The sequence below is a fragment of the Daldinia caldariorum genome (genome assembly GCF_022478825.1).
Source record: "Daldinia caldariorum strain CBS 122874 unplaced genomic scaffold F4812scaffold_13, whole genome shotgun sequence".
NCBI classification, from domain to species: Eukaryota; Fungi; Ascomycota; class Sordariomycetes; order Xylariales; family Hypoxylaceae; genus Daldinia; species Daldinia caldariorum.
Window position 1 is genome coordinate 581,088 of NW_025953049.1, and position 25,443 is coordinate 606,530.

The window sequence follows — 25,443 nt, forward strand, 5'->3', positions numbered from 1 at the left end:
TTTTTTTTTATAAATAGTAATTTTTGAAATGCCGAAAATTCCAATTTCTGTTGCTTTTCGGGTGCATTTTTTTCCCAACACCCCCCCCCCCCCCCCCCCCCCCCAAAGGGCTATTGTGGCAAGGGACGATCTGAGATACCCTGTGTCCTGCGTAAGCATGTTTTACACGAAACGCCATGTTTTAACCTACAGTGATCTTTTAACCAGCTATCGTGTTACCAGGGTAAATACCGATAGCGTGCGATATATTCTCCCCGTAACACAACATCCATATCGAATGCTCGCGTGAAACAAGGATAAGAGTAAGCTCACGTACGTGTTCTTAGAGACAATAGGCCTCTATTTTTAGTATCAAGTTGAGAATCATCAAGAGTCCGTCCGTATGATAGACACCTGTATTCATAATTCATATGAATATCTGTAGATGTGCGATGTTGCCCAGTGATGGGTTATTCCCGTACTCCTAGTTCCGATCCGATATCTTTCTAGGGCCCTCTAATATCATCATCACTTCGTAACTATCGATAGTATCACGCTCAACAGAAACTACCAAGCGGATTTACTCTGGACACATAACGCGATGCCACATAACGACAAGATCATTCCAATCCAAGTATCTGAAAAGCCCAGTCAGCAAGTAGTTATCTGAATGATACAGCAGCAGTGACTTACCCCTGCTTATAACTTTCTTGTCAACCCACCAATCGCCAAGTACTGTGAATAGGAATGCTAGCGTATTTACGATTGGGACCGTCAAGCTTAGTTCTATGAGGAGATATGAGTAAGTATTTCAAGGCTCTCGGTGGGTTGAAGACGGGGGTATCAGTTAACGTACCTGCTTGGCCGATGAGGAGGAAGAACCAAACACTCCCGGTCAGGTTAATCAGCAGCGGGATAGCATATCTTGGATTTTTCAACAGGTCGAGAATAGCAAAAAATGCGCCGTAAAGTTTACTCTTTACCCAGCTGGCTTTTACGTCGGCTCTTGCTAGGGTCGGATGAGCCGGCGGATTATGGTCTTTAGCTGCACGGCGGATGAAGGGCGTCGTGAATCCCCATGCAAGCCCGACGAGTAGGAAGCCAGCCACGTAGTTGATAGTAGCCGGCTGGGATGAAGATTGGGAAGTTGACATACTGATATATGTATGGCTAATATGGAATTGAATATGGGTAGTACCTAGCCAGCTAATTACCTAAACCTACTTGGTTCGGTACCTTTGGTATGTAGTAGTCAAACGATAGGCTTCGTGCATGAATTGTTGCTTAAAAGGTCCTTTGGCGGGTTAAGTACATCTACCAATCAGATGGCACATTCTTTGAGGCTAAAAGCGGGACGCGTTCCACACTTAGCCACACCGTAACTCAGCAAAATATTGATATTGGTACATTGCAGAGGCTTGAGTTAGGTATAACAACTCATTGAACATCTCACAATTGAATTTCTTCGTGTTACTACCTATAATTCCCTCCTCGACCATCGTCATCAGTTTTCATAAAAAGGACAAAGGCTACAATTTAGGGGCTATATGAGCTCGACTAATCGGTATAACCACTTTAGTCCTTTCTACGAAGTATATTGATTTGATTTTCTATTTACTCTCATCCAACAGGCATCTCAGCCATGCATCATGAGCGGGTATACGAATTAAATACATAACAATCTAGACCGCCGTCCGACTAAGCAGGTTTTTATGATTAATGGTAGCCAAGTAGCGTAACCTACCTACTATGCAGTCCCAAAATTGATGTTATGTAGGTCACCGCAGCTGATTTGCTTCTTGTTCAATTAACTAGCACATATCCTGCATCCTAACTCGGAACTTCTATCCCGCCCCGTATCGTATTTCTGGGAGAATGGGTTCGGTTTAATAACCATATGGGGCTCCGGCAATGATTGGAGAGTAACCGATCTTAGTGTATTCACGATTCGTTGCAGTCCACTTCTTCTCAGGGGTCGCTCAGCGTCGTGTTTAGATAGTGGGGATTAGGGCGACCTTAAAGGGAAACTAAATCTTGGATCGGTTAGGCCCTTGTAAACCTTCATATAATGCCATGTCGACACCGCTGAATTATTACAAATGCTTCACCACCTTTTCAAGTGCCTGGTAGAATTATTCCTGGGTAATGTTGTTGTCACTAATGCTTGAGGCTGAATCGCGATTTAAGACGCACTGTGGAGGTCAATGTGGTCCTACCCGATATTTGACCGTACTACTATGTAGACGGTAAGGCTTGCTAATGAAGATAGATATAGGTTAGGTAGGTAACCCAATCGTTAGGCTTCTAGACTTGTAACGGAGTACGTAGACCGCCCGTTGTCCCTGACGATAATTTTTTCGGGGCGGACGAGCCTCATGTCGTGATTAGTTCTCGTACCTAGATACCGCCCAATGTTTGATATATCTGGTCGATGTCACAAACTTTGGGGTTCTCGATTTATGCCGTTATGTACGTATGTTGGATCCCAGATTTGGCTTTGAGAATCTTCTGACCGATCATTCCAGAGTGCGGATCAGGATAATCTTTCCGACATAGGCTTAGGCAGCCTAATAACTTAAAAGTGGCTTGACTGATGATTATATGACTCTAAGTCATAGGTCGTCAATATCGTCATGACTAACCATCTATGCGGTAATAGAAATCGACAACAACTAGAATATGAGCATCAGCGGCTTGATATGCCATAGAGGATATATAAAACAGGCTCAAGTAAAATTGCAAAAAGACATGTATAAAGAGGCCTTCAATTCTCGTCCTGTAACCTATTCATCAGCAAGAACGCACCCACTCAACAAACCAACAAACATCACTCTCTTCAATCCGTAATCAACATCTTTTCAAACTTTGAACTTAGTTTCAATTATCCACAATGCCTACTGAAGCGCAGATTGCCGGCGGCCACAAAGCCAACTTGAACAACCCTAACACCAGCCAGGAGGCTAAGGAACATTCCAAGCAAGTTCTGGAGAACGAGTTCAACGGCGGAGACGGTATGCGTCTTGTCCACCACCCACTTAACCTCACTTAACTCGGACAAATTTCTAATAACTTGCAGTACCTAAGTCTAGCGGTGATGATGATAATAAGAACCCTGGGAATGTTGCCGGTGGTTTGAAGGCGTAAGTGATTTGGTCTATTATGGCGGTCAGCTACTAACTATGACTGAAGAGCAATCAAAAACCCAAACGTCTCTGAAGAGGCCAAGCAGAGCGCAAAGGAGCGTCTCAATGATATGTAATGAAAATGTCGTGGCTAGTCATGAAAGAAAGAAGAGATGGAACCTTGTAACGGTTAAGCGGTTAAGAAGTTGTGTGGAGTATACGAGTGTGTATTGGCTTTAGTATTAGTTAAAATCGAATCGAAAGATTGGATCGACTTCGAATTGTGCCAACACATATAATATTGCAGTGACATGGACAAGTTACTTTTGTGCATTGAGTTATGCACTCAAGTTTCAACTTCCAAGTGCGGTCCGTGGATTTTTAGTGTAAACTGTCAGACAAGGTTGATTGGTTAACACAGCCAACAGCATTCCAAAAAAAAGTATTTGACGCGCGATCTAAATTCCAACTAGCATAGCAACTATTACATAGTACGCATTCTGACGTAGCTCTAGTGGAAGATCGGAAAATAGTGTGCGACGTGCGTACCACTTATTGGGCGGGAACATTAACAAGAGCTGAGGTAGGTAACAACAAGGACGGATGTATAAAAGAAATACATCAATCAACATCCTGCATGCAAACTGAACTGATGGAATTGATTTTGGGTTTCATACCAGGTAATGTAAGGAGTATGCACGAAGCATTCATAAGATCAGCTGATATGATACTCGACCATCGACCATCAACTATGGACTACCTATGGATGCGGGATTGAATCTGAGCCGTCGGAAAATACTTTACGGTCGCGTCATTTAGGCGCCTCGGCACAGTGCAGAGCCTCGTCGATTGCGCGTCTGGGCTGTGCAGGGTAGGCATCAATATTTCCTAAAGACGGAGAATAAGCCAACGTCGTATTCCGTAAGATACCTAAGTACCTAGTTCAGAGAACTTGTTTATGAACCAAAGTGATACAGCGTTAGGCCATAAGATATCTTCTCTCATTTCTTCTCTTATTTTTATTTTATTATTTCCTTTTTATTTTCTTTAATCGCTCGATTCATAAGGAAGAGTTGACGAATAAGAAGTGAGACAATTGAGCCGAGGAAACACGTCCCTGACACACGTTACTCGAATCTAGCACGCCTATTGGCCAGAGGTCCACTAAACAAGGCCCCTGTCATCTTGTGAGCCCTGAAGTCTTAGCACAGGGGTATCCTTTTTAGGGAGGCGGGGTTTTCCTCAGCTGTGGAGTTCCCCGGCAGCACGAGAATTGTTAGAACTGCTACAGCAGCAAGAGCAGGAGACGGTCCAGGCTTGTTTGACCAACCATAGACCCCAACCTCATTGTTTTTTTCGTCACCAGCCACTCCAATTGCAGGTCGCTGCCCCACTTGGAACTGGGTATTGGGTATGGGTATATTCTAGCCCGGCTGCAAACCTGCAAGTCATTATCCTCTTCTGCATTCTCCTGCTTCCGCTCTCAGTCTAATTGGGTCTCTAACTTCAAAATATTGGATGCTCACCTTATTCTATCGTTAATTGGTCTCAAGAACTAACTATTCCTTTTTTATTTTTTATTTTTTTTCTCTTACCTCTTCTTCTTTCAGTCGTTCAACACCGACTTCTCGCTTTCGTTTTCTTTCACCAGCAATCTAAGTGGTATACGAGATCCTGTTGGCAAAAAAGTCAACAAAGACATCCGCCGAGCAACCGAGATAGTTGCAACTGGCAACTGGTAACCTTGAAAACCTATTATCTGGTAACGTCGATTGTGTCAATTTGGTTCGTGTTCGGAATATTTATATTTATTCGGCGATAGCCTTCCAATGAGAGCTACTCGATAAGTTCAACCTCTTGAAAGATGGCTACCAAACCGAAAATGCCCAACCCATTAAATGGGATGCATACGGCCGGTATCTTCTCCGATATGAGCATCGATGGTCCTGAGATTGGAACGCTTGTCCTGATTGTTGATCGTGCAAAGAATCTCCCGAATAGGAAGACTATTGGGAAGCAAGATCCCTACTGCGCAGCTCGGCTTGCAAAAGAAGCCAAAAAGACCACTACGGATATTCGAGGTGGCCAGACTCCCAAATGGTACGTGTCTAACGTTTGAATAGCTAAGGGTATTTCTTTTCTAACCTTTATACTCGCTATACAGGGACCAGGAGCTTCGATTTATAGTTCACGACTCGCCTGACTATTATCAGTTAAAGCTATCCGTATTCAACGATGATAGGAAGACAGAGCTGATAGGCGAAACATGGATCGACCTACGAGATATCATTATACGCGGGGGTGGACAGAGTGACCAGTGGCATAGCTTGAATTGTAAAGGGAAATATGCGGGCGAGGTTAGAATCGAGATTACCTACTACGACAGCCGCCCAAAGACAGAGAAGCCAATACCAAAGTCAAACGGCGTAACTACAAATCCTGACGTAGAACCCACCAGCATACCTCAAAAGGCGGTGGTGAAGCGACGACCGCTACCCTCTGATCCTGTCACTGGTCAGGTACCTTCGCCAGCGGTGGCAGACCAAATGCATACCTCATCCCGACCCCAGCCAATTTCATCTTCCTTCGTTCCGAGTCACGCGCCTTTACAGATTGCCGAATACGGTACATCACCCTCAAACAGACCCAGTAGCCAGCCTGATCAGTATTCTTTAACACATCCCAGCGGGAGTCAGTACCCGGCGGCATCCCACCGAGCAGAGCATTCACAACACCGGCAGTCAGATAGAGCCTACAAGCTTCCCCCACAAGATATCGAACAGTCACGTTATTCTGATCCCGCTTATGGCCGGGCGTATGAGCAAGAAACTAGATCGTCTTTTTACGAATCCGCCCCACCAGTCCACCATCCTCGGCAATCGCTTGAACTTGACGACTGTCCTCCGCCCCCCCCAGCTCATCGAGTTAGGAACTCGAGCCTAGGTTCACAGGAACTAGTAACTCGTGGCAGCTTCGATATGTTACAGCATAAAGCTCCTCCACATATGAGACACGACGTCCTACGGAGTGAAGCCCATCGATATTCAGTACCTTCGGCGGCACCATCATCTTATCCAGGTCGACCTACGTACCGCCCTTATGAGTCAGCTCCGGATATGCAAAGCATGGTGCCATATCGCGAGGCTGATGCTTACCGTCAATCAGCACACCATTACTCTTACGACCCGACGTATGGTCCTCACCACCGATCCATGCAACCGACGGTAGAGGATGTACCAGAATCATGGACACCACCAAGTAGTAGGCCACGAGGTAGTGGATCTAGAACGTATCAGTATGATGAACAGGGCTATCATCAAACTTCGAGTCCCGCGCCGTCTGGGCATTATAGCCCCTCTCCCATCTCATCTCAAGACCAGTACGATTCCAGCGGGTATAACAAATCACCATCACCCATGGTCGCCGAGGATTACTCACAGGCACTCGCTCTAGTGCCTCGATCTTCGAGGCGGATAGATCATACTCTAAATTATCCAAATGAATTAGAAAATACTCAAGTGCACGCGCCAAGCGACTTTGACCTACCGTCTGTACCTGCAACGCTGGTTCCAGGAGTCGATCCAGCTATGGCACGTGAGATTTCGGATCGCGCCCAGCAAGAGAGGAAGCAAGCACGTCGATATACCCAGCCGCCTCCCACGACCGCTCCAACTCGAGGAAGACAGCATAGTGAGCCTCCTTCGAATTATGCCATTCAACATTCTCCCAACCCCCATCCAAGCAGCTCAAGAGCCCGTGACAGAAGTCCAATGAATTATGCTGGCGGATCTACTACTCCTTCTGTACCAGCATCAGTTTCGAGGCCTCGGGGAGTCTCTCCATCACCGAATGCTACTCACACGATCAAACGAAAATCAGTCAGTCCAGCACCTCCCCCATCTGATGGTCGGAGACTGTCAGGGATACCTTTCGGTCCAGACTCCTATGACGCTCTGAACCCTACCGTGGCGGCGTCGACGAAGGATGGAGAGTATACAAATGCAGACGGAAAGATAGTGACACCAGATGGACGAGAAGTGGACCCCTCAGATCACTTACCCATGGACACCTGGGCGCCGGAACCAGAGCCAAAGAAGCCCATCGAGCCCACAGAAACTCGGTCACGTCCAGTGCCTGCCGGGGCGCAGCCGATGCCACCCTCTACGCGGCGAGCACCCCGTACAAGTACTCGACCTCAGTCGGCAATAGCTGCACCACCGACATACATCCCTCCCGATCCCACACCTTCTCCCCCTGTGAGCACGGGGCGAAACCGTTTGCAGAAAAAGGCACATCGTGCATCAGCCTTACCAGCGCCAATCTCCTCGGGGCCTAATCCTCTTGGCCCTTCAACGCCTCATCAGCGGAATAGTACTCCCCCCCGAGCGCTTGTTCGTGCTGGCACCTTCGATTATGAAAATCATGGCCCAGGTGCGCCCCGCTCAGGATTTGGCGTCGGGCCGCCCATTCCAGCCAAAATACCGATGATGAGTGGTGGCTTGGGACCAAGTCCGGCACGAGGAGACGAAGAGTGGGCGCTCATGGAAGAAATGAGCAGGATTGATATCGGCACGGGCCGAGCACGACGTCACGGGGGCTATTAATGACGCACGAAGCTTTACGAATTCGAAAGAAGACGTTGTATTATATGTATAATGTGTTTGAAGCCAAGGAGGTTGGGTAGGTACCGGTTACTTGCTTTTTGCCCTTTTGTATTTCCCTTTCTTGTCTCTCCGTCCGGTATCTTGGGAGGGTTAATCACGTTTGGTCGTGAACATATAGACGAGACGTAAGGAGGGAATTTGGCGTGTGGAGAAAAAAACATTACTTGCGCAGGGCCTGGAATTGGAAAACGGTCTGAATCTCGGTTTGGACTCGTATGGCATATCCCAGTCTATGTGATTTACTAGAGGCTGGGAAGTTCAGCGGTAGCTTCCGTTTGGTATGTCTGGTTTTGATAGGTAACCCCTGAAAATATACAAAGGGGTTTGAAACATTTTTTGTTGTTTTGTTTTTTTTTTTTTCGCCTGTTTATTTCACGTATGGCGTTTAGTACAATTAATGTCACCTAATGCCCATGGGAATCGACCAGGACTCAGCTTATACTTGTGTTATTTTCAACCTTCGCTGTACAATTGAACTACGCAATCAGTCTTGATCCACGGTTAGGTAGGTAGGTACCTTAGGTACGTAGTATAGAACCAGTAATGTGAGGCTATATTTCTTTTTGCTTGTACTACGCAAATGTTTACAACGCCCAGCGGCGAGCTTCGTTCGTACCCAGATATCGATCAATCAATCAACCAGTCAAGTCCGATCCTGAAAAAGGCCTGGCCTTACCGATCGAAGAAACATATAAAATACCCTCAAGTTTTCCGACCCGAAAACGCCATCGCCATGCTAAAAAAAAGCACAACCGTCTCAGGGCTACTACTACCCCTCCCCCCTTTTTTAACCCCCACCTTCTTTCTCTCCAACCGGTCTGTTCCCTCTTCCACATTGGAGGGAGCACTGAGCCCTACGAATAGAAGGGAGGTAGGTAGGTACCTTAGGTAGGTACCCAGCACAAGGTATTATTAATCCAAGCTGCTCACCAACAAAGTGCCCAACATGCCGCTCGTCTGGGTCGCGACCTGGGCCCTCTCGACCTCAAGCCGGACCCGGCGGTGCAGCGTCTTGAAGGCGGCCTGGAGCTCGGCGCTGCCGCCGACGAACTCGGCGTACAGGTCGAGGAGGTGCAGGGCGACGTCGGTGCACACGCCGACGTAGCGCGGGTCGACGACGTGCGTCTGCACCCAGCGGAGGACGGGCTGGACGGTGGCCTCGTCGCGGCCCTCGAGGGCCTCGCGCAGCGCGGAGCGGTGGCGCAGCGCGACGAGCAGCGTGAGCACCGTCAGCGGGCTGTGGTCCTTGGCGCTGCGGTCCAGCACCCGGTCCAAGGCGGCCGCGAACCGCCCGTGCCGCAGGTCCTTCTGCCAGGGGGTCTCGCGCTTCGGCCGCGACAGGTCATTGGCGATGACGACGTCCGCGCCCTCCCCGACCATGTCCAGGTGCTTGGCGGCGCCGTGGCGCCGCTTCCGCTTGCTCTTCGCCTTGTCGTGCGCGTCGATGGTCCCCGACAGCAGCGCGGCCATCTCCTTCTCGCGCTCGCGCTCGCGCGTGGCTTCGGGCCCCGTGAGCCGCGTGCGCAGCGACAGCACGCCGGACTGCATGCCGACCGCCAGGTGTCGGTCATCGTTGTTAGCGCCGGCGGTGATGACCCTGACGGCGAGGATGGGCGAGGGATACTTGGCGCCAGCCACGACGTTCCACCCCGTCGTCTCGAAGATCTTGACGTGGCCGTCCAGTCCTCCGGATACCAAGCGGCGGCCGTTCGAGGCGAGAGATAGCGACGTGACGGTCTTCTGGTGATTAGCTATTATATGCTGCGGTTTCGCAGCCACGAGGTCGAGGACGGAGATCTGGTTCTCGGAAGACGCGAGAACGGTAGTCCCGGAAGGTAGAGGTAGCACGTCTTCGATAGGCGCGGCGTGCTTAAAGGTCATGACGGCGGTGCCTGGTGTTCGGGGATCCCAGAGTTTGACGGTGGAATCGTAACTACCAGACACGAGCATGTTTGACATGGTTCCGGGCATGAAGCTACCGCTGCGCACATAATCGGCATGGCCTACAAAGGTGGAAGTGCTCTCCTGGCTAGGTAGATCCCATAATCTGACCGTTTTATCGTCGCTCGTGCTCATGAGGGTGGTAAGATCGGCCGGGGAGAATTTCGTTGTCCATACCGGCTGCTTATGCTGGGCCCATGTCTTGAGGATGGCTCGCGACCCGACATCGAAGACTTGAATCTTGCCCGTATCGTCTCCAGCTACCAATATACGACCATCCCGCCGCACGTCTCCGCTCCGCGCAATGTCTCCGAAACGGGTGATGGTCTTGACCAGCTTCCTCGTTCTTATCGAGTAGATCTGGACGCGGGTGCCAGTTGTCACAGCGAAATAATCATTATTGGAAGATCCAATGGCGGCGGGATTGGTTGCAGGAACGGTGATGTGAGTGATGGGGTATTGCGTCGGCGACGGGATCACAAGTTGATTTTTAAACGACTTCCAATATCGCTGTTCTGCAGTAATTTGAGAAGGCCCCGAAGGAAGCTTCAACTGCGGAAGTGGTGCGACCTCTGCCGCCATCGTCAACCTGGTGTGATTATATGCTTTGTCGTGTGATTTCCGTGAAGGAAAGAAGAAGAAAAAAAAAAAGAAATAATTAATTGAAGTCGAGAAGCCAATCAACTTTTTTTTTTCTTAGATATCGGTCAATTAAACCATTTCCCACCGACGATCTAAACCAAGTTGTACCTTAGCCTAGTGCGATAAGAACGTACTGATATTGATAAGACTGATAAGACGTAGCAGGGCGGCAAACCAGCTGGGCAGCTGGGCAGGTAGAGATGGCTAGGTAGAAATGTGGCTGGGTGACTCGTGACAGGTGCATATGCAATTCAAAACAAAGGTCCCCATAAGAAGAGTGCCTCGGCAAGGTATGACCAAGTCATAAGCTGGGACGATTTACATAAGAGATATGTAAGTAGGTAGAAAAGAATCAGTTTCAACTCCTCACAATTTCTAGAGACACCTTTTTCTTAATATCGCCTAAGCCTTTTATTTAAAAGCCTTATAAAACTTATATCGACTCCCCTTCTATATAATAAACACCAACTTCTGAAATCACATGAAATAAATCATGGGCCAATCAGAAAGAGAAAGCTATTCGGACTTTAGGCACTTCATCATCTCGTCGCCGTCCGAATATGTGGCCCACGTCGAGATCAATCGCCCATCCAAGCTAAATGCATTCACACCAGATATGTGGGTGGAGATTGGAAGGATATTCGCCAAGTTATCTCGTGATCCGGGTGTTCGTGCTATAATACTCTCTGCCGTCGGCGACCGGGCATTTACCGCTGGTTTAGATGTCCAAGCCGTGGATCAACAAGGCCTCCTAGGCAACCGTGATCAACAACCAGACCCCGCGAGACAGGCCACGAAACTTCGCCGTCAGATTTTGGAGTTTCAAGACTGCATAAACCAGATAGAGAAATGCGAGAAGCGTGAGTAAACACGAATTTTATTTTATTTATTTACTTATTTATCTTGTCAAGTTGAACTCTTCTCGGGCTGACAATAAACCCCTAGCTGTTATCTGTGTTATGAATGGTGTATCTATCGGCTTGGCCATCGATATAGCCTGCTGTGCAGACGTGAGAATCTGTTCTCGAGACACCAGATTCTCTGTTAAAGAAGTGGATATTGGCATGGCCGCAGACATAGGTACTCTTGCGAGGCTACCGAAGATCGTCTCGAGCTTCTCGTGGGTGAAGGACGTCTGCTTGACAGCTCGAGGCTTCGGTGCCGAAGAAGCCCTTGCTGTCGGATTCGTGAGCCAGGTGCTAGAGACCAAGGCAAAAGCCATCGAGGCTGCCAGCATGCTTGCATCTTTCATAGCATCCAAGAGTCCAGTTGCCGTCCAGGGCACGAAAGAGCTGCTGAACCACGCTAGGGACAACACAGTGGCGGATAGTAAGTACAACATCAAAACATAGGGTAAATGCTATAATAACTAACTGAAATAGACTTAAGATACACAAGCCTGTGGAATCAGGCGATGCTTCAGTCCAACGACTTTAAGACTGCGTTGCTATCTGGGCTGAGAAGGACCAGGCCCAGGTTTGAGAAGCTATAGATGGATGATATTGACAGGTGCTTCGGATGGGTATTAAAGCGCACCGCTTATGGACCCCCCATTACGAGTGGCCGAAAGAGACTTGATGTCCCTTTAAATTGATAGAATGTTTGTGTACGAAGCAAGTTATATAAGAATTTACGTTTGTTGATACTTCTTAGTATGAGGTGTCTACCTAGAGTGCTATCAAGTTCCTTTTATTTATTAACGTCTTGGTCTGAATCGGAGTCGTCATCCACCTCAGGAACGTTTTCTTTCAATCGCTAATGTTAGGTGTATATGTTAGTATAACATATCACAAGCTAAGAATTTCGATTGGGGGAGACTTGATTATACCTTTTCCAGCTCTATCTTCAACTGCTTCACCATATTATCTTTAACTACGAGGTGATTTTCGTCGAGGTCCTCGATTATGTACTCATTGTTTACGCTGTCGATACTGATAATGATGGATTTGATTGAGGGCTCGCATTCAACCAAAGTCCCTAAGTACCTATATATTAGCATCAAAAGGACATCGTACGGTAAAGTAAAAAGTTACCTTTAATAGCGCGGACCATGGTGTCTCCCGAGTTCTCTTGCTTGTCGTTGGCGTGGTTAGAGAGTCGCGCTCCCCGGCTGAAGCTCTTCTGTTTTTTTTTTTTTTTTTTTTTGGGGGGGGGGGGGGGGGGTTGGGGGGGGTTTATTATAATTATCGCAGCGCCCCGAAAGCACTACGCTGCTAACTCGATATCTAAGTTGCTAACACTGTTGCCTTGCTACGATGCGATATGATACGTAATATGCAAGAATATTTGAAATGATGGATTCCGAAAAGAGGATAATGTTTCCCGTGCTTATTGATGATACCAGGGCTCTATTAAAAGTGTAGATGGAATGGATGAAACTTCCGGCTGCAAAATAAAGACCCACACACAACTTCAGGTCTGACATGACCTCAGTTCACTAAATAAATAAAGTTTAGGGCGGTTCTGGGCAGGCACATCCTCACTACGCGGGGACATGTCAGTAGTAACTTTACAATACCTGGAATACCTAGTAAGCTAGAAAGACGCGGGGGAGCTTAGAGGATTAGCGTGGATTTTAGCTTGACGTTTACAAACGTTTACGTACTATGTAGGACAAAGCCTACAGAATTTAGTACCTGGAAACGCCGATTGTCAGCAGCTCCATGATCCGAACTTACCGGTTCACACATCGGACTATTTATAAAGTTCAACTTTTCATCTCCCGTTACCTACCTAGGTAGGTATTCGCACCTCGCGCCAACCTATCTTGAAATATTTCCAACCTCTTCGAAAGAAACTTAGTTGCGTATCTCAGGGGTTCACCAGGAGGATTCTTCCCCTCACCACTCGGACCGCTATTCTCTTTATCACGCCCTGGTTCACGTTGTATTGTACAATACAATACTTGGCAAAATATCAGAGAAGTTCGAGCCACCGTGAACGGTACGAGGCTCGCCTTTGCAGGTCTTTCTCCCATGTGATGCATTCGCAAGCACAGCGTTGCGAAGCCGACACCGCACGACACCTCTCAATCCGATGGATCCTAGATGAAATCACGATTCACCACCCTCTCCATCCCCTCCTATAACCCCTCGGTATCACAGAGAGATTCTCCGCTCTTTGCGTTGCACTTGAAATACGAATATTTCGCCAACTCCAGCCGATCTTTTAAATGTCGTCTTCTGAAGTTCCCATCTACACTAACGCCTAATCGAAGTCATACCTAATTGATTTTGAACCTCGAGCTAAAGCAGCTTCCCATCTAAGTTACGCGGCACGCCCAGACAGGTCCCGAAAATGGATATAGAAGACAGAGATTCACATAATATATTCTCAACGTACCCCTTTTCCTGGGTACTTGTCCCGATCATTATATTTATTGGTATCGGGTTGCTCCTCATGTGTTACCGTTATCGCCGCCGCCGAAAGCTCCGCATGCTATACGGCACTAATGCTTTGGAACGGGATTTAGAAGCTATGGGTAATCGGTCGAGATCGAGGGCACCGGTGGAGGGACGGGCAAGAGGAGGGAGACGTCGATTAGGGTCAGCCTATGATAGTAGAGAAGAAGGTCTAAATGAGTTGGGCGAAGCGCCACCAGCCTACACCCCCACCCAGAAACGACCTGATAACACGGACGACGTGGAATTAAACCCCTTGCAACCGCAGCCGCAACCATTACCGAATGCTGTAGCTACCAACGGAGCTGGTACTAGCGGGCCACCAACATACGAAGAAATACAACTAGGGACGGATCAGACCCATCCTACGGCACCTGTTCCGATCTCTAGCATACCAGAACCGCCTCAGAGAGCGGTCTTACCTCCACATTAAACCCTCATATTAAAGAATGGAAGGTCTAGAAGGATACTATTTCTGTGTAGGAAAAAACGGAGTTTCGGGGGCGCATATGGGTCACCTAGGCTATCTGACGAAATTATGGTGGTTATGAAAGAGATATATTAGACCGTAGCTCATCACGCTGGTATAGCTGGTTGTATAGAATATTGGACGGTATGGGACATATGGGTGATGCGTTACGGTTAGGAAGGACTGGAATCTGCATCGGTGCCTGCTTGGGACTAGCGACAGCCGTATCAGAGGCGTTCTACATTTTGCTCTTAATGAATATTAATGTTTATCTACCTCGGCCGAGTCATTCAAGATGACATTGTCGATATGCACGATGAGCTACTCACAGCCTAGTGATGCTGGGGATATCCGCTACATCCTAGTAAGACCAATATCTCTCTTCATTGCTCTTCTAGATTATATCTAACGTTTCTAATAGCTGCCAGCATCTAAGTTAACCCTTAAAATCTGTCAACAATCGCAGGTGGCTTGTTTTGTAGGATTTCGTCGATTTTGGCCATAATCTCTGGGGTCAGCTTGTCCACGACCTCGAGAGCTTGTACGTTCTCGTACACCTGCTCAGGACTACTCGCGCCGGTAATGGCGGAGCTCACGTTTGGATTTTTGAGCACCCATGCCAAAGCTAGCTGGCTTTGCTTGACTCCAAGTTCCTCCGCGATGGGCTCTAGCTTCTTCACCTGCTCGATGATGCCATCCCACAATTCCTTGCCTGTGCGCTTCCAGAACCCCGCGATAAACTCAACCTTGTCTTGAGCATATCTCGAGTCCGGGGGAATTCCGTCCCTATACTTGCCAGAGAGGACGCCCGTTTTCAGCGGCGAAAATACCGTCAATCCGAGCCCGACTTCTCGGTACAGATGAGCGTACTCCTTCTCTACCTTCTCGCGATCCAGCATGTTGTATTGCGGCTGTTCCATAACCGGACCTATGAGGTTCAACTTGTCAGCGTAACGCCACGCCTGGGCGATCTCGTCGGCGTTCCATTCCGATGTGCCCCAGTAGAACGCTTTCCCGGTGTCGATCAAATGGTTAAAGGCGCGCACTATCTCCTCCATGGGTGTGCGTCTATCCGGACGATGCGCGTAGATGAGATCTACGTATTCGAGCCCCAGGCGCGACAGCGCGGCGTTCGCGCCCTCGACGATGTGCTTCCGGCTTAGCCCTTTGTTATTAACGGGGTTGTCACCAAACGCACTGCCCCAGTATAGCTTTGGGATGTTGTTAGCAGCTGGCCGCGATGGTTTGGTGGCGTTCCTTAGGAAAACATGGCAGTTACCTTCGTCGATATGACAAGGTCGTTACGCTTCCAGCCGAACTTCCTGATCGCTTCACCCATCACTTCTTCCGACTTGCCCTCTAGCATACTACGTCAGCCCAGGGGCCTTCCTTCAGTTGTCGAACATATGGGGGGTAGCGTCTCCTTACCGGCGTAGGCCTCGGCACAGTCGAAGAAATTGACGCCGCTATCATACGCGGCTTTCATGCAGGCGAATGTTTTTTCTACGACTTCAATCAGTACTGTGCCATTTTATACGTGCCTCTCTAAACTGAAATACCCTTTTCCACGTGCCCGCCGTAGGTGAGCCAGCCGCCTAGGGAGATGGCCGAGACCTGCAGACCCGATCGGCCCAGGAACCGATAGGTCATCTTCGGGAGGTTCGGAGGAGCCGACATCTTGGTTGGTTGGATATCTTAAGCAATAATTGGTAGTTAACGATGGTGGGACGTATGCTTTGGTTATCTAGTATCAGGTAGAGACACAAAAGAGGCACGCTGTACTACTGGTGCTACCGAGTATTATATACCAAATATCTACCTGAGGTAGCTAGCTATATTACGTGGGTACTAACCTACTTGCGCACCTCTCCTCTTCTACCTGGCATAATACAGTTACATCTTGGAGAGTCAACCCCCACTATGATCTTGGAGGTTTCCCCGCTTCTTCCGAGTATTCTAGCGATGACGAAGTCGGAGTAGCCTGGAAGCAGAGTGCAGTAACTACTAACGCACTTGATCAGATAAAGAAGTCTAAGGTACCTGGCGGGCTAAGGTACCTCCTAAGGTAATTGAGTTTGAATTTCCAATTGGTTGGTATTACGATTTAAGAAACGATTAAATTCTTCAATAAGACTATAACTAGTGGTTTATGGCTGGATACCTTCTGAATGAACATCTCCAAGATAACATGGATACCTGATATAGTTATACTTAACTAGGAACTGCAACTCTATAATATGTATATATGTTAATTAATTAAATCCATCTTAGGTATTACGAGAGGATAATATAGTAACAACCCGCATAAGCTAACATATTCGCACTACTTACTGATCTCATTCATCCCCCTCGTCGGATTTTAAACATCGAATGCGACTCGTCTATGCCTGAAATATTGAGTATTCAAATTGTCTTTTCGTCGGCACAAAGTGTTCAAAGTGAAGACTAAGTACCGGTTTATACTAGTTAACTTCAATGAGAGTTAATAAGAGACTTTCCGAGACAACATCTTAGGACTTAGAACCAACTCCCTACATCTACATTTGCCATATTTTGAATTGACTATTTTATCCTTATCGAAAACGTTTACTTTCTGTTTCGTATAAACGTGTTGAAGTATAAGACACGTAGCTCTCACACACGATGATGGCATAGGCTGCAAGTGTACTCCAAAGTCTATTTCGATGAAACTAGAAATCTACCTCAACTTGGTCGTTCCATGCAATATCAAATGTCTACTTCTGGGTTCTCATATCTCTACGATAATTAATTTCGTTATGGAGCTCACGCCCAGTCAACTCCACATGCAGTCGGGCCTACAGTACGCACTAAGTATCTCCATAGTGGATAGTACGGTTACGAATAGCTTTCTGGATAGGTTGCTTTCTTATACAAACTACGCTTTAAGGAGCGTAACTTGCTCGTATTATTTCACCTTATCTGTTTCAAAATCCATATCATTACCACACGAATGACGAATTCAAAGAAGGTGAGGGGCTTATTCAGGTTCGCGGAAACTGATATCTATGCAGATGCGGCGAATATCCTCGGGAATATTTCTATTTGCTAATTCGAACTTAACTCCTCCATCAACCCGATTCCAAGGAGCTGGATATGCTTAGCAGAACGGAGATGTTACTACACTGAATCCTTAAATGATCTAACAAGGTGAAGGGTGGTTGGTGGTTGGTTGTTGGCGTCTTGCATGTCGCAGTTGTAGTTGTATTGGCAAGTTTTAGCCACATTCGTGATCGGAACCTATACATGACGTGCTCGCGTTTTCCAAATCTACCCTGGAAACTTTCCTCATATGTCTCCAAATATTCATGTGCTGCGTCGCAACTATCAGCCGAGTCGGCCAATACGACGGTCAGGAATTCCTAAAAGAGGAAGATGGCGGATGGCGAGATCATGCCAAGGTCTCGTCCACCGTTCAGCTTGAAGTACCAGACGCAATATAAAGATGGCTGATATTCGTGATGTACCACTGAGCTTATGAGTCTCTGAGCTTAACCCAGACCTGAGCAGCACTGGTCGCCAACTTATCCAGATACCATGACAGATCTAAAGGACGTGGCCATGATCCGGCCTGAGTCGCTGTCGGGCTCCGAGAAAAAGCATGGCGAAGACCCAGATGCAGTAAAGGAGCATATTCTCATACACCAGGAGCTGCAAAAGACAGAGCCTCCAGTGCTCCCTATTATGACTCTGTTTCGCAGAAAACAGCAGCGCAATTTGGACGAGATCGCGACACAGCCTTCAGTTTTCGACGACCCGGAGAAAGCAAAGTACTTCCAGCCAACTGAAAAGTATGAGAACTTACATCGGTTCGACCCGAACGCGAGATGGACGTGGGCTGAGGAGTTGCCGCTCATCAATAAGCTTGACTGGAAGATCACGTTGTGGGCGTGCATTGCATTCTTTGCCCTGGACCTTGACCGTGGAAACTTGTCACAAGCGAATACGGACAATTTCTTAGAGGACTTGGGCTTATCCACGAATGGTGAGGACTGTTTTCCATTGGCATCTGGGAATCTCATTCTCACATTTAATGATATAAGATTATAATCTAGGAAACACCGTTTTCAAACTCGCATTCTTGTGCGCTGAGCTCCCTTCACAGTTGGTGAGCAAGAAAGTAGGTTAGTACAAGGCTTACGCTCGTTTTAACTTGTAACCCCTATTAATATCTTGTGCAGGTCCTGATCGGTGGATACCCACAATCATGGTATTATGGTCTATTGTGGCAGCCTCTCAGTTTTGGCTGAACAGCAGGGCAACTTTTTTTACATGTCGTGTTCTACTTGGGTTATTACAAGGCGGCTTCATCCCGGACATCGTTTTATATCTCGTGAGTAGTCCTTCTTACCTCTTAGAAAGGAAGCAACGTAGCAGAATCTAACACAGCTCGAATTTAGTCTTACTTCTTTAAGGGAAGCGAACTACCCTTTCGCTTGGCTCTATTTTGGACAACCCTCAAGGTAGTCGATATCGTTGCGCCCATTCTTGCCTTTGGCATCTTACGACTCCGTGGCCACCGTGGACAAGAAGGATGGAGATGGCTATTCCTTATTGAAGGGCTCTTTACCCTCTCTGTGGGCCTGTGGTCCTGGTTTATGATGGCACCATCGCCTACACAGACCAAAGCATGGTACCGACCCAAAGGCTGGTTCAACGAACGTGAAGAGGTCATAATGGTCAATCGCATATTGAGGGATGATCCTTCCAAAGGCGACATGCATAACCGTCAAGCGGTCGACTTCAAAAGGTTATGGAAATCCTTATGCGACTACGACCTTTGGCCGATTTACATTGCCGGACTTGTCTTCGGAATCCCAGTTGGTCCTCCGGATCAATACCTAACGCTAACACTGCGAGGACTTGGATTCGATACGTTCAACTCTAACCTACTTTCGATTCCTAGTCAAGTTTTGGGTATCGTAACCGTACGTGACCCTGTTTTAAAACAAAAGCCTCATGGTTTCAAAGAAGCTAATTGTTCATGAAGATGCTTACCCTGACCTACCTCTCCGAGATGTGGAATGAAAGGTCGTTGATGGGCATGTTTGCGCAGATTTGGATTCTTCCCAACATCATTGCCTTAGCTGTGATACCGAGCAGCACTTCTCCATGGGTGAGATACGTTATAGTGACGATCTTACTCTCATACCCATATCGTACGTATATATTATCTTTATTATATAGGTATCTAAAGCTTGCTAACAAGTCCCATAGCCCATGCTATACAGGTCGGTTGGTGTAGCCGCAATTCCAATACCGTCAGGGCACGCACCGTCTCTGCTGCAGCCTACAAGTAGGTATCATCATATTATCTACTAGATATTTTATAAGCTAACCATAATGACAGCATGTTCGTCCAGGTATCTGGTATTGCCTATTCAAACATCTACCGTGCCGATGACAAACCTGAATGTGCGTATACCACCACACCTTCCCCCCTTCAGCCCCTTAATCTAGGCACGCACCGACTGAACATCGATAGACCGCCGTGGAAATAAGCAGCTCGTCGCAATTTGCGCTGCGAACATAGTCATATATGGACTTATAAAAGTCTATTACATATACCGTAACAAGCAGAGGGATAGGGATTGGAATGCGATGAGCCGTGAGGTAAGAGTGATGCGGATGAGAATACCTAACACGAAGAAGAAACTAACTAATATGATCATAGGAGCAAATACGTTATCTAGAAACTACGACAGACCAAGGAAGTAAAAGAAAAGACTTTAGATTCGCCCATTGACGGAAGCTACGGAAATACTGTCTCAGCCCACTCATTAGATGGGAGATACATGGAGAAGAGGCTGATTGTACCATGCCGAAATACATCACTAGAAAGAAACAAGATCTATTAAACATTACCACAAGACCATGCCTCAGAAGATGGTGCCGTAGATACCTAGGTAGTAGTCATTGTAACTGCTGGTTCGTCGGGAAAATATGTACGAAGTATATCGTCGGTCCCGAGTAATGTTTAGCGGTACCGAAAAGTGACCGGGACCGAAGAAAATAGTAGTCTCCGATTGGCTAGTTACGACAATTGTTGGTATTGAATCAACCTAGGTACCCCTTTTTCTATTTCTACGGTCGTTTACTCCATAATTTCCATCTAGTATCCTAAGCCTTAAGAAGTAGCCGGTTTTTATTTTTTGAAAGAGTGTCACCTTGAAGTCAATGGGCTTCTTTATATTAAGGTAATATATTTGATATAATATGACGGGAGTGTCACACTAACGGCCAGTGGCTGCCTGGCCGCGGGGTCAGCAAGAAAGAGAACATATTATATTCTCCGACAGGAAAATGTAATTATCTTGTCTACCTATCCATGGTTTCTTCTATATGTGAGAAAGGGAAAGGTTATTAAACTAAGTTGCCATGTCTTAGTGGCATCTAAGATGGCACAACCCAAGTCACAGTACCATCACTATATCCCACGCTTCATTCTGAAGCAGTTTGCTTTCGATACTTTCGAAAACTTCAATAAATCGTCCGTAATACCTTCTTCTAATTTCCATATTCTACGTAACGAGCACTAATGCTTAACTAGTGGGAAGAAGCAGGAGAACTTTCTGCTTCATGTTATGAATTCCGACCACCAGTTCCAAATAGAAGATGTCAGCAAAACTTGTGGCAAGATCGACCTCTATATGAACTGCCATGAACCTGATCCTATGCGCGTGGAGAAGTTATTCGGCGACCTAGAGTCCAGAGCAAGCTCCGTTTTAGCCAAGATTCGAGAAGCCGTTTCTCAAAATCTGGACACCATCGAAATATTCCAAAATCACGTAAATATCCTGTTCAAATTCATGTATGTTTCGATTGTGCGCGTCTTAAGCCTTGCAGACCAATTTGGCAACCCATTGCGCGATAATGACTTTGCCTTCCAACGAGAATTCGAAACTGCGGAGAAGGACGGCTTGTCGACTGATCCTCATCAGGTCTGGTTAAGGAAACTGGTATACATACTTGAAAGGTCTCACGAAGAGCTCCTCAGCGACTCTAAAGAGGACGATCCTAGAAAGGAGGCACAGAGTTATGCGTTCTTCTTTGAAAAATTCGCGCTGCAAATATGGAGGGCAGCAACCGGCCACGAATTCTTTCTCAACGAGCGTTTCGTCGATTTCGAAGGCGATACCCAGTCCCGATTATGTGTCGAGTCGAAGGAAACCGGGCCAGAATTGGTGTACATGACGACAGAGGACCCTATCCACATAATGCTGCCCGTCAGCCCGGAGGTCGCTGTCATTTTCTGTAACGAGGCCCGGTGCTGGGATTCCCCCGTTGCCGAAATCATGCACCGAGCTGGCATTCCGTTTCCCGAAAATAGTCTTCTTCAAGACGCGCCGCATAAAGATATCACCTTGAAGGATATACCTAAACATAAAAAGGGGAAGAAGAGCTGGCCGGCAACTACGATGTGGCGGGTCAATATCGGACAACTTACAGAAAAGAATCAACGTGTTATTTCTTCGTATTCGCTAGGCCATGCCCGCTCCTTTATCACTGTTAGAAGAAGATCGCGGCTGGAAAGAGCTAAGAAGGACTTTGAAAGTTTTAACAAGGAGAAACTCGATTACTGGAAGAGGACCGGTTTCCGGCTTGAGAATCTACCTAGAGATATTGGATCTGGAGGATTGCGAATTGGATCAGAAGGAGAGGGAATCACTGGACGTTGCTGGGAAGACCTCGAAGAACTATTAACTGTCATGATACCCTCGTCACGGCCGTTGCAGCGTGATAAAACCAACACTATCAAATGCTGGAACGCGGTCCGCGCCCTTCAGGCCCTACAATGCAATGAGGAGGCCCGTCTGCTCGAAACTGAAGTCATCTTTAGGTCTACAATAACGGAGATCATTCGAGCATTCGAGAGTGCATATCCTCCCAAACCCAAAAGTCACCGACCCCTGATCAGCATCGACTTCGCCCACCTCATCACCAACGCAATGGGGGAGAATACCTTTGCACGCCTGTCCGCTGATATCGACGACAAGATTCGGGAATCGATCGGCACTGATTACCCTGGAAGGGATTCCATCGCCCTCAAGAACCTGGAAGCTCGCCTTCCGGATATCGCCCATGGCATAAAGTGGGAAAATATACTAGTACCGAGTCCTAACTTCGTATGGGCGTATCGAGCAGCTGTTGGGTTTGAGATTCTGAAGTGGATGTTCGAGGAGAGACAAGACATCTTGGCGACTTTCATCCAGAAGTTGTCCGTTCCCTTGGAGTCTATGCAACCGAAGGTGATTCGGATACGAGCCCGACGAGGGTGATTTATTTTTGGACACTAGGAAATGCTGCTCTACTGCTGCTTTTTATATTAATAGAGCTATGCTAGCAATTTGTGGCTTTTGCTCGTAGATCAACACTCGACAAGCTGGTAGAACGATATCTCATTAAAATGCCAGTATATTATTCCCGTGTATATTGAAACCTCACACATGCTATCTGTAGGTACTAAACATGTCAGATAGCCATATGGGAGAAATACTACGCGATCTCCATATAACTATAATAGGCAAAACTACCCTCTCATGTATCTCGTTGTATTATCCTTACCCAGCTCTAAGCGGTAGGATTTCCCCACGTCCGATTATGCTGAGGGGAGAAGAACAGCCCATTCCAGACAATCACTGCCATGTAACCATCCATTATGGCGCTCACTTTGACCTCAATTAGGATTTGGGTGTGGTAGAAATGATGCATGCGATAGACGCAGTCATCCAGCATCTCCATCGGCAATTCGATGGCTTCTCACCAACAGCATTTTGGAGCTGCTGGTACATAGTTAAGGGGGGCTGTCCCCACGCTTATGTTACGGTGCATAAAGGCTTATATGTCATTTTACACACCGTTTCATGGTAGAGGAAAAGGCCAATAGCGACGCCAGCTCCTAACAAGCAAATAAGCACGAATCAAGTACCTTCACACGATGTCTTACGACGATGTATCCTCGCGAGCGACAGCTCTCCGACAGCTAGTGAAGCTCATCCAAGGCGCATCAGAAACACTAATTGCCGAGTGGGAAAAACCGGCACCGGACGCCATACCGGCCTCCGAGACTACTTTCGCGATACCCGGGCGCAAAGCTTATGACGCGCAACGAACCATCATTGCAGCACTGGGCTCAATCGAAGAGCTCGTCGCGGAGCCTCATCTACGCATTGTAGACTTTGTCGAGCTGTATTTTGAGATCCGGGCACTTCACGTAGCAGTTGAACATAACATCGCGGCCCTATTAGATAAGGGTGGTGCGGATGGAGTACCTGTCGAGGATCTAGCCAAGTCAACTGGGCTCGAGAAGAACAAGCTAGGTGAGCTTTGCAGGAAATATCTGATCCTTCTATTGCCATGCTTGCCTTGCGACCGGCGCCATTAACAGGAGCAGGTCGTATTCTGCGAGCCCTAGCTACGCAGCATATCTTTCGCGAGGTTGCTCCGGGCAAGTTCGCAAATAACAGGATATCGCAGGCTTTAGTCAACGACGAAAAGCTGCAAGCGCAAGCCAGATGCGGGTAAGCAGGTGTTAATTAATAATTTGTCCGAAACGAAACTAAGAACCCGTAGTTCCATGGGATACGCGGCCACTTCGGCGTTGCCAGAAGCGTTGAAGGACCCTATCCGAGGACCAAGCCACGAGCCCGAACTCGCGGCCTGGACGTTGGCTGTGGGCACAGAACTGCCGTTCTTCACGTGGATGAACGAGAAAGTGCCCCGTTCGCGCGCAGCGCTGGAGAAAGCAAGTCCCGGCGCCGCGAGGGGACCGTATCAGAAAGTAGAAGTATCGCCCGACGAGGAGCTGGTTCCGAAGGACGACGCGCAAATCTACAATTTGTACTTGGCTGGTAACAGTAAGAGCTTAGGTAGTGCGACGTTATACGACTTCCCGTGGAAGGAATTGGGAAACAGCCTAGTTGTTGACGTTGGAGGTGGTGTCGGTAAGTTTCCTCTGAAAATCAAACTATTGCACACGATCTCTCGGTATATAGAGTCGGTTAACATGGCACGTCTACGTACCTAGGTAGTTTCGACCTTCAGCTAGCTCGGCTCTATCCAGAATTGCGTTTCGTCGTACAAGACCAACCGACGGTGGTTGAGCAAGGGGTTTCGATATGGCAGAAGGAATTTCCCGAAGCTCTAGAGTCGGGACGAGCACGACTCATGGCGCACGACTTTTTCAAGCCGAATCCTGTCAAGGAAGCCGACGTATACTGGATGCGTCACGTCCTGTAAGACAACCTGTATACCTTAGATTACCTAAGGTGCCTACTCAACGTTAAAGACATGGCTGATACAGAAATAGACACGACTGGGAAGACGAGGCTTGCGTTGAAATTCTTTCGAATACCGCCAAGTCGATGGGACCAGACTCGCGGCTACTCGTTGCCGATATTACTCTGATCGAAACAATAGGAGACCCGTACATCAAGCCAGCGCCGAAGCCCCTGCTAGCCAATTACGGCGTCCAGGTTCACCACGGATTCGCCTACGACATAGCCATGATGTCTTTGATGAACGGCAAAGAGCGGACGCCTTCGGAATTCCGAGACCTGTTCGGAAGAGCAGGACTGGAAATGGTGAAGGTGTGGGAATGCAGAAGCAGCTTGGGGATTATGGAATGTCGCTTGGCGTAAGTTGAATCAGATTAGGGATGCAACTCTCATTTGCTCGGGTAACAACGTCTGAAGAATATCATAAACGTTGAGAGTATAATACTCTTCACCGCTTGATCTTGTCTAATATTTTTTCATGATGAGTTTGCACTGCCCTCTTTATGCCACATTCCACAATGCTACTAGACTTATAAGTCCCGAAACTTAAGATCTACCTAGTATACCTTGGGTACCTACCTAAAGAAAACATGAGATGTAAGTAGGTAGGAGAAATAGGAGAATGCGGTCGTGTCTTGTCTTGTCTTACTTACATGTGCTTTGTGCAGAAAGCGTTACACTGCTTAAAATGTCTCGTCGGGCTATAATTAGATCTCTATCATTCTCTAAGAGGCATGTGAGGTTGCACTTGAGGCTTCAGCCTTCTTATTTGACTCTTTTTATATGTAGAAGAATATGCAGCTAGTCATGTGGGCAACTCCTTTTTTACTATGTAAAAGATTAAATACCAACCGAAGATGATATGGGGGGGAGATATACAATGTGCACAAACTGTATTTGTACACTGTATTACGTATTGTATAACTATTG

At 47.4% G+C, this 25,443-nt stretch overlaps 12 protein-coding genes across 12 annotated transcripts; 7 read left to right on the top strand and 5 right to left on the bottom strand.

Moving 5' to 3' along the window:
• Window positions 1–95: 95 nt before the first annotated feature.
• On the bottom strand, window positions 96–1,312 carry F4812DRAFT_435800 (uncharacterized protein). The gene is made up of 3 exons (XM_047934791.1): window positions 836–1,312; window positions 673–765; window positions 96–617 (listed from the first exon to the last, which is right to left on the bottom strand). The coding sequence occupies exons 1-3, from the start codon at window positions 1,131–1,133 to the stop codon at window positions 547–549; spliced, it is 462 nt and encodes a 153-aa protein (XP_047788380.1). The 5' UTR covers window positions 1,134–1,312; the 3' UTR covers window positions 96–546.
• A 1,557-nt stretch (window positions 1,313–2,869) lies between these two features.
• Window positions 2,870–3,238, top strand: F4812DRAFT_461041 (conidiation-specific protein 6; the record flags this gene model as incomplete). Its single annotated transcript, XM_047937802.1, has 3 exons — window positions 2,870–2,990; window positions 3,056–3,119; window positions 3,169–3,238. The coding sequence occupies 3 exons, from the start codon at window positions 2,870–2,872 to the stop codon at window positions 3,236–3,238; spliced, it is 255 nt and encodes an 84-aa protein (XP_047788381.1).
• A 1,329-nt stretch (window positions 3,239–4,567) lies between these two features.
• Window positions 4,568–8,294, top strand: F4812DRAFT_435807 (uncharacterized protein). Its single transcript, XM_047934792.1, has 2 exons — window positions 4,568–5,201; window positions 5,266–8,294. Exons 1-2 carry the CDS (start codon window positions 4,966–4,968, stop codon window positions 7,703–7,705), a joined length of 2,676 nt encoding a protein of 891 aa, XP_047788382.1. The 5' UTR covers window positions 4,568–4,965; the 3' UTR covers window positions 7,706–8,294.
• F4812DRAFT_435809 (WD40 repeat-like protein) lies at window positions 8,295–10,331 on the bottom strand. Its single transcript, XM_047934793.1, has one exon. It carries the CDS (start codon window positions 10,286–10,288, stop codon window positions 8,678–8,680), a length of 1,611 nt encoding a protein of 536 aa, XP_047788383.1. The 5' UTR covers window positions 10,289–10,331; the 3' UTR covers window positions 8,295–8,677.
• Window positions 10,332–10,594: 263 nt separating this feature from the next.
• Window positions 10,595–12,499, top strand: F4812DRAFT_435812 (ClpP/crotonase). Its single transcript, XM_047934794.1, has 4 exons — window positions 10,595–11,208; window positions 11,294–11,677; window positions 11,731–12,321; window positions 12,378–12,499. The coding sequence occupies exons 1-3, from the start codon at window positions 10,842–10,844 to the stop codon at window positions 11,838–11,840; spliced, it is 861 nt and encodes a 286-aa protein (XP_047788384.1). The 5' UTR covers window positions 10,595–10,841; the 3' UTR covers window positions 11,841–12,321; window positions 12,378–12,499.
• F4812DRAFT_95894 (nucleotide excision repair, TFIIH, subunit) lies at window positions 11,726–12,496 on the bottom strand. Its single transcript, XM_047939570.1, has 3 exons — window positions 12,382–12,496; window positions 12,177–12,325; window positions 11,726–12,103 (listed from the first exon to the last, which is right to left on the bottom strand). Exons 1-3 carry the CDS (start codon window positions 12,398–12,400, stop codon window positions 12,038–12,040), a joined length of 234 nt encoding a protein of 77 aa, XP_047788385.1. The 5' UTR covers window positions 12,401–12,496; the 3' UTR covers window positions 11,726–12,037.
• Window positions 12,500–12,505: 6 nt separating the features above from the next.
• On the bottom strand, window positions 12,506–12,826 carry F4812DRAFT_435816 (uncharacterized protein). The gene has a single exon (XM_047934795.1). The coding sequence runs from the start codon at window positions 12,771–12,773 to the stop codon at window positions 12,582–12,584; it is 192 nt and encodes a 63-aa protein (XP_047788386.1). The 5' UTR covers window positions 12,774–12,826; the 3' UTR covers window positions 12,506–12,581.
• A 228-nt stretch (window positions 12,827–13,054) lies between these two features.
• F4812DRAFT_95968 (uncharacterized protein) lies at window positions 13,055–14,386 on the top strand. The gene is made up of 2 exons (XM_047939571.1): window positions 13,055–13,085; window positions 13,143–14,386. The coding sequence occupies exon 2, from the start codon at window positions 13,646–13,648 to the stop codon at window positions 14,180–14,182; it is 537 nt and encodes a 178-aa protein (XP_047788387.1). The 5' UTR covers window positions 13,055–13,085; window positions 13,143–13,645; the 3' UTR covers window positions 14,183–14,386.
• A 275-nt stretch (window positions 14,387–14,661) lies between these two features.
• Window positions 14,662–15,895, bottom strand: F4812DRAFT_461047 (Aldo/keto reductase; the record flags this gene model as incomplete). The annotated part of the gene is made up of 4 exons (XM_047937803.1): window positions 14,662–15,429; window positions 15,498–15,577; window positions 15,647–15,721; window positions 15,778–15,895. The coding sequence occupies 4 exons, from the start codon at window positions 15,893–15,895 to the stop codon at window positions 14,662–14,664; spliced, it is 1,041 nt and encodes a 346-aa protein (XP_047788388.1).
• A 1,969-nt stretch (window positions 15,896–17,864) lies between these two features.
• F4812DRAFT_465969 (MFS general substrate transporter) lies at window positions 17,865–20,124 on the top strand. The gene is made up of 9 exons (XM_047938507.1): window positions 17,865–18,221; window positions 18,280–18,360; window positions 18,418–18,569; window positions 18,637–19,164; window positions 19,227–19,395; window positions 19,454–19,532; window positions 19,587–19,651; window positions 19,722–19,849; window positions 19,911–20,124. The coding sequence occupies exons 1-9, from the start codon at window positions 17,921–17,923 to the stop codon at window positions 19,980–19,982; spliced, it is 1,575 nt and encodes a 524-aa protein (XP_047788389.1). The 5' UTR covers window positions 17,865–17,920; the 3' UTR covers window positions 19,983–20,124.
• Window positions 20,125–20,355: 231 nt separating this feature from the next.
• On the top strand, window positions 20,356–22,610 carry F4812DRAFT_95991 (uncharacterized protein). Its single transcript, XM_047939572.1, has 2 exons — window positions 20,356–20,726; window positions 20,787–22,610. Exons 1-2 carry the CDS (start codon window positions 20,635–20,637, stop codon window positions 22,513–22,515), a joined length of 1,821 nt encoding a protein of 606 aa, XP_047788390.1. The 5' UTR covers window positions 20,356–20,634; the 3' UTR covers window positions 22,516–22,610.
• A 35-nt stretch (window positions 22,611–22,645) lies between these two features.
• F4812DRAFT_435838 (putative O-methyltransferase) lies at window positions 22,646–25,399 on the top strand. The gene is made up of 6 exons (XM_047934796.1): window positions 22,646–23,556; window positions 23,631–23,757; window positions 23,810–24,180; window positions 24,264–24,471; window positions 24,546–25,089; window positions 25,164–25,399. Exons 1-5 carry the CDS (start codon window positions 23,175–23,177, stop codon window positions 24,874–24,876), a joined length of 1,419 nt encoding a protein of 472 aa, XP_047788391.1. The 5' UTR covers window positions 22,646–23,174; the 3' UTR covers window positions 24,877–25,089; window positions 25,164–25,399.
• The last annotated feature ends 44 nt before the right edge of the window (window positions 25,400–25,443 follow it).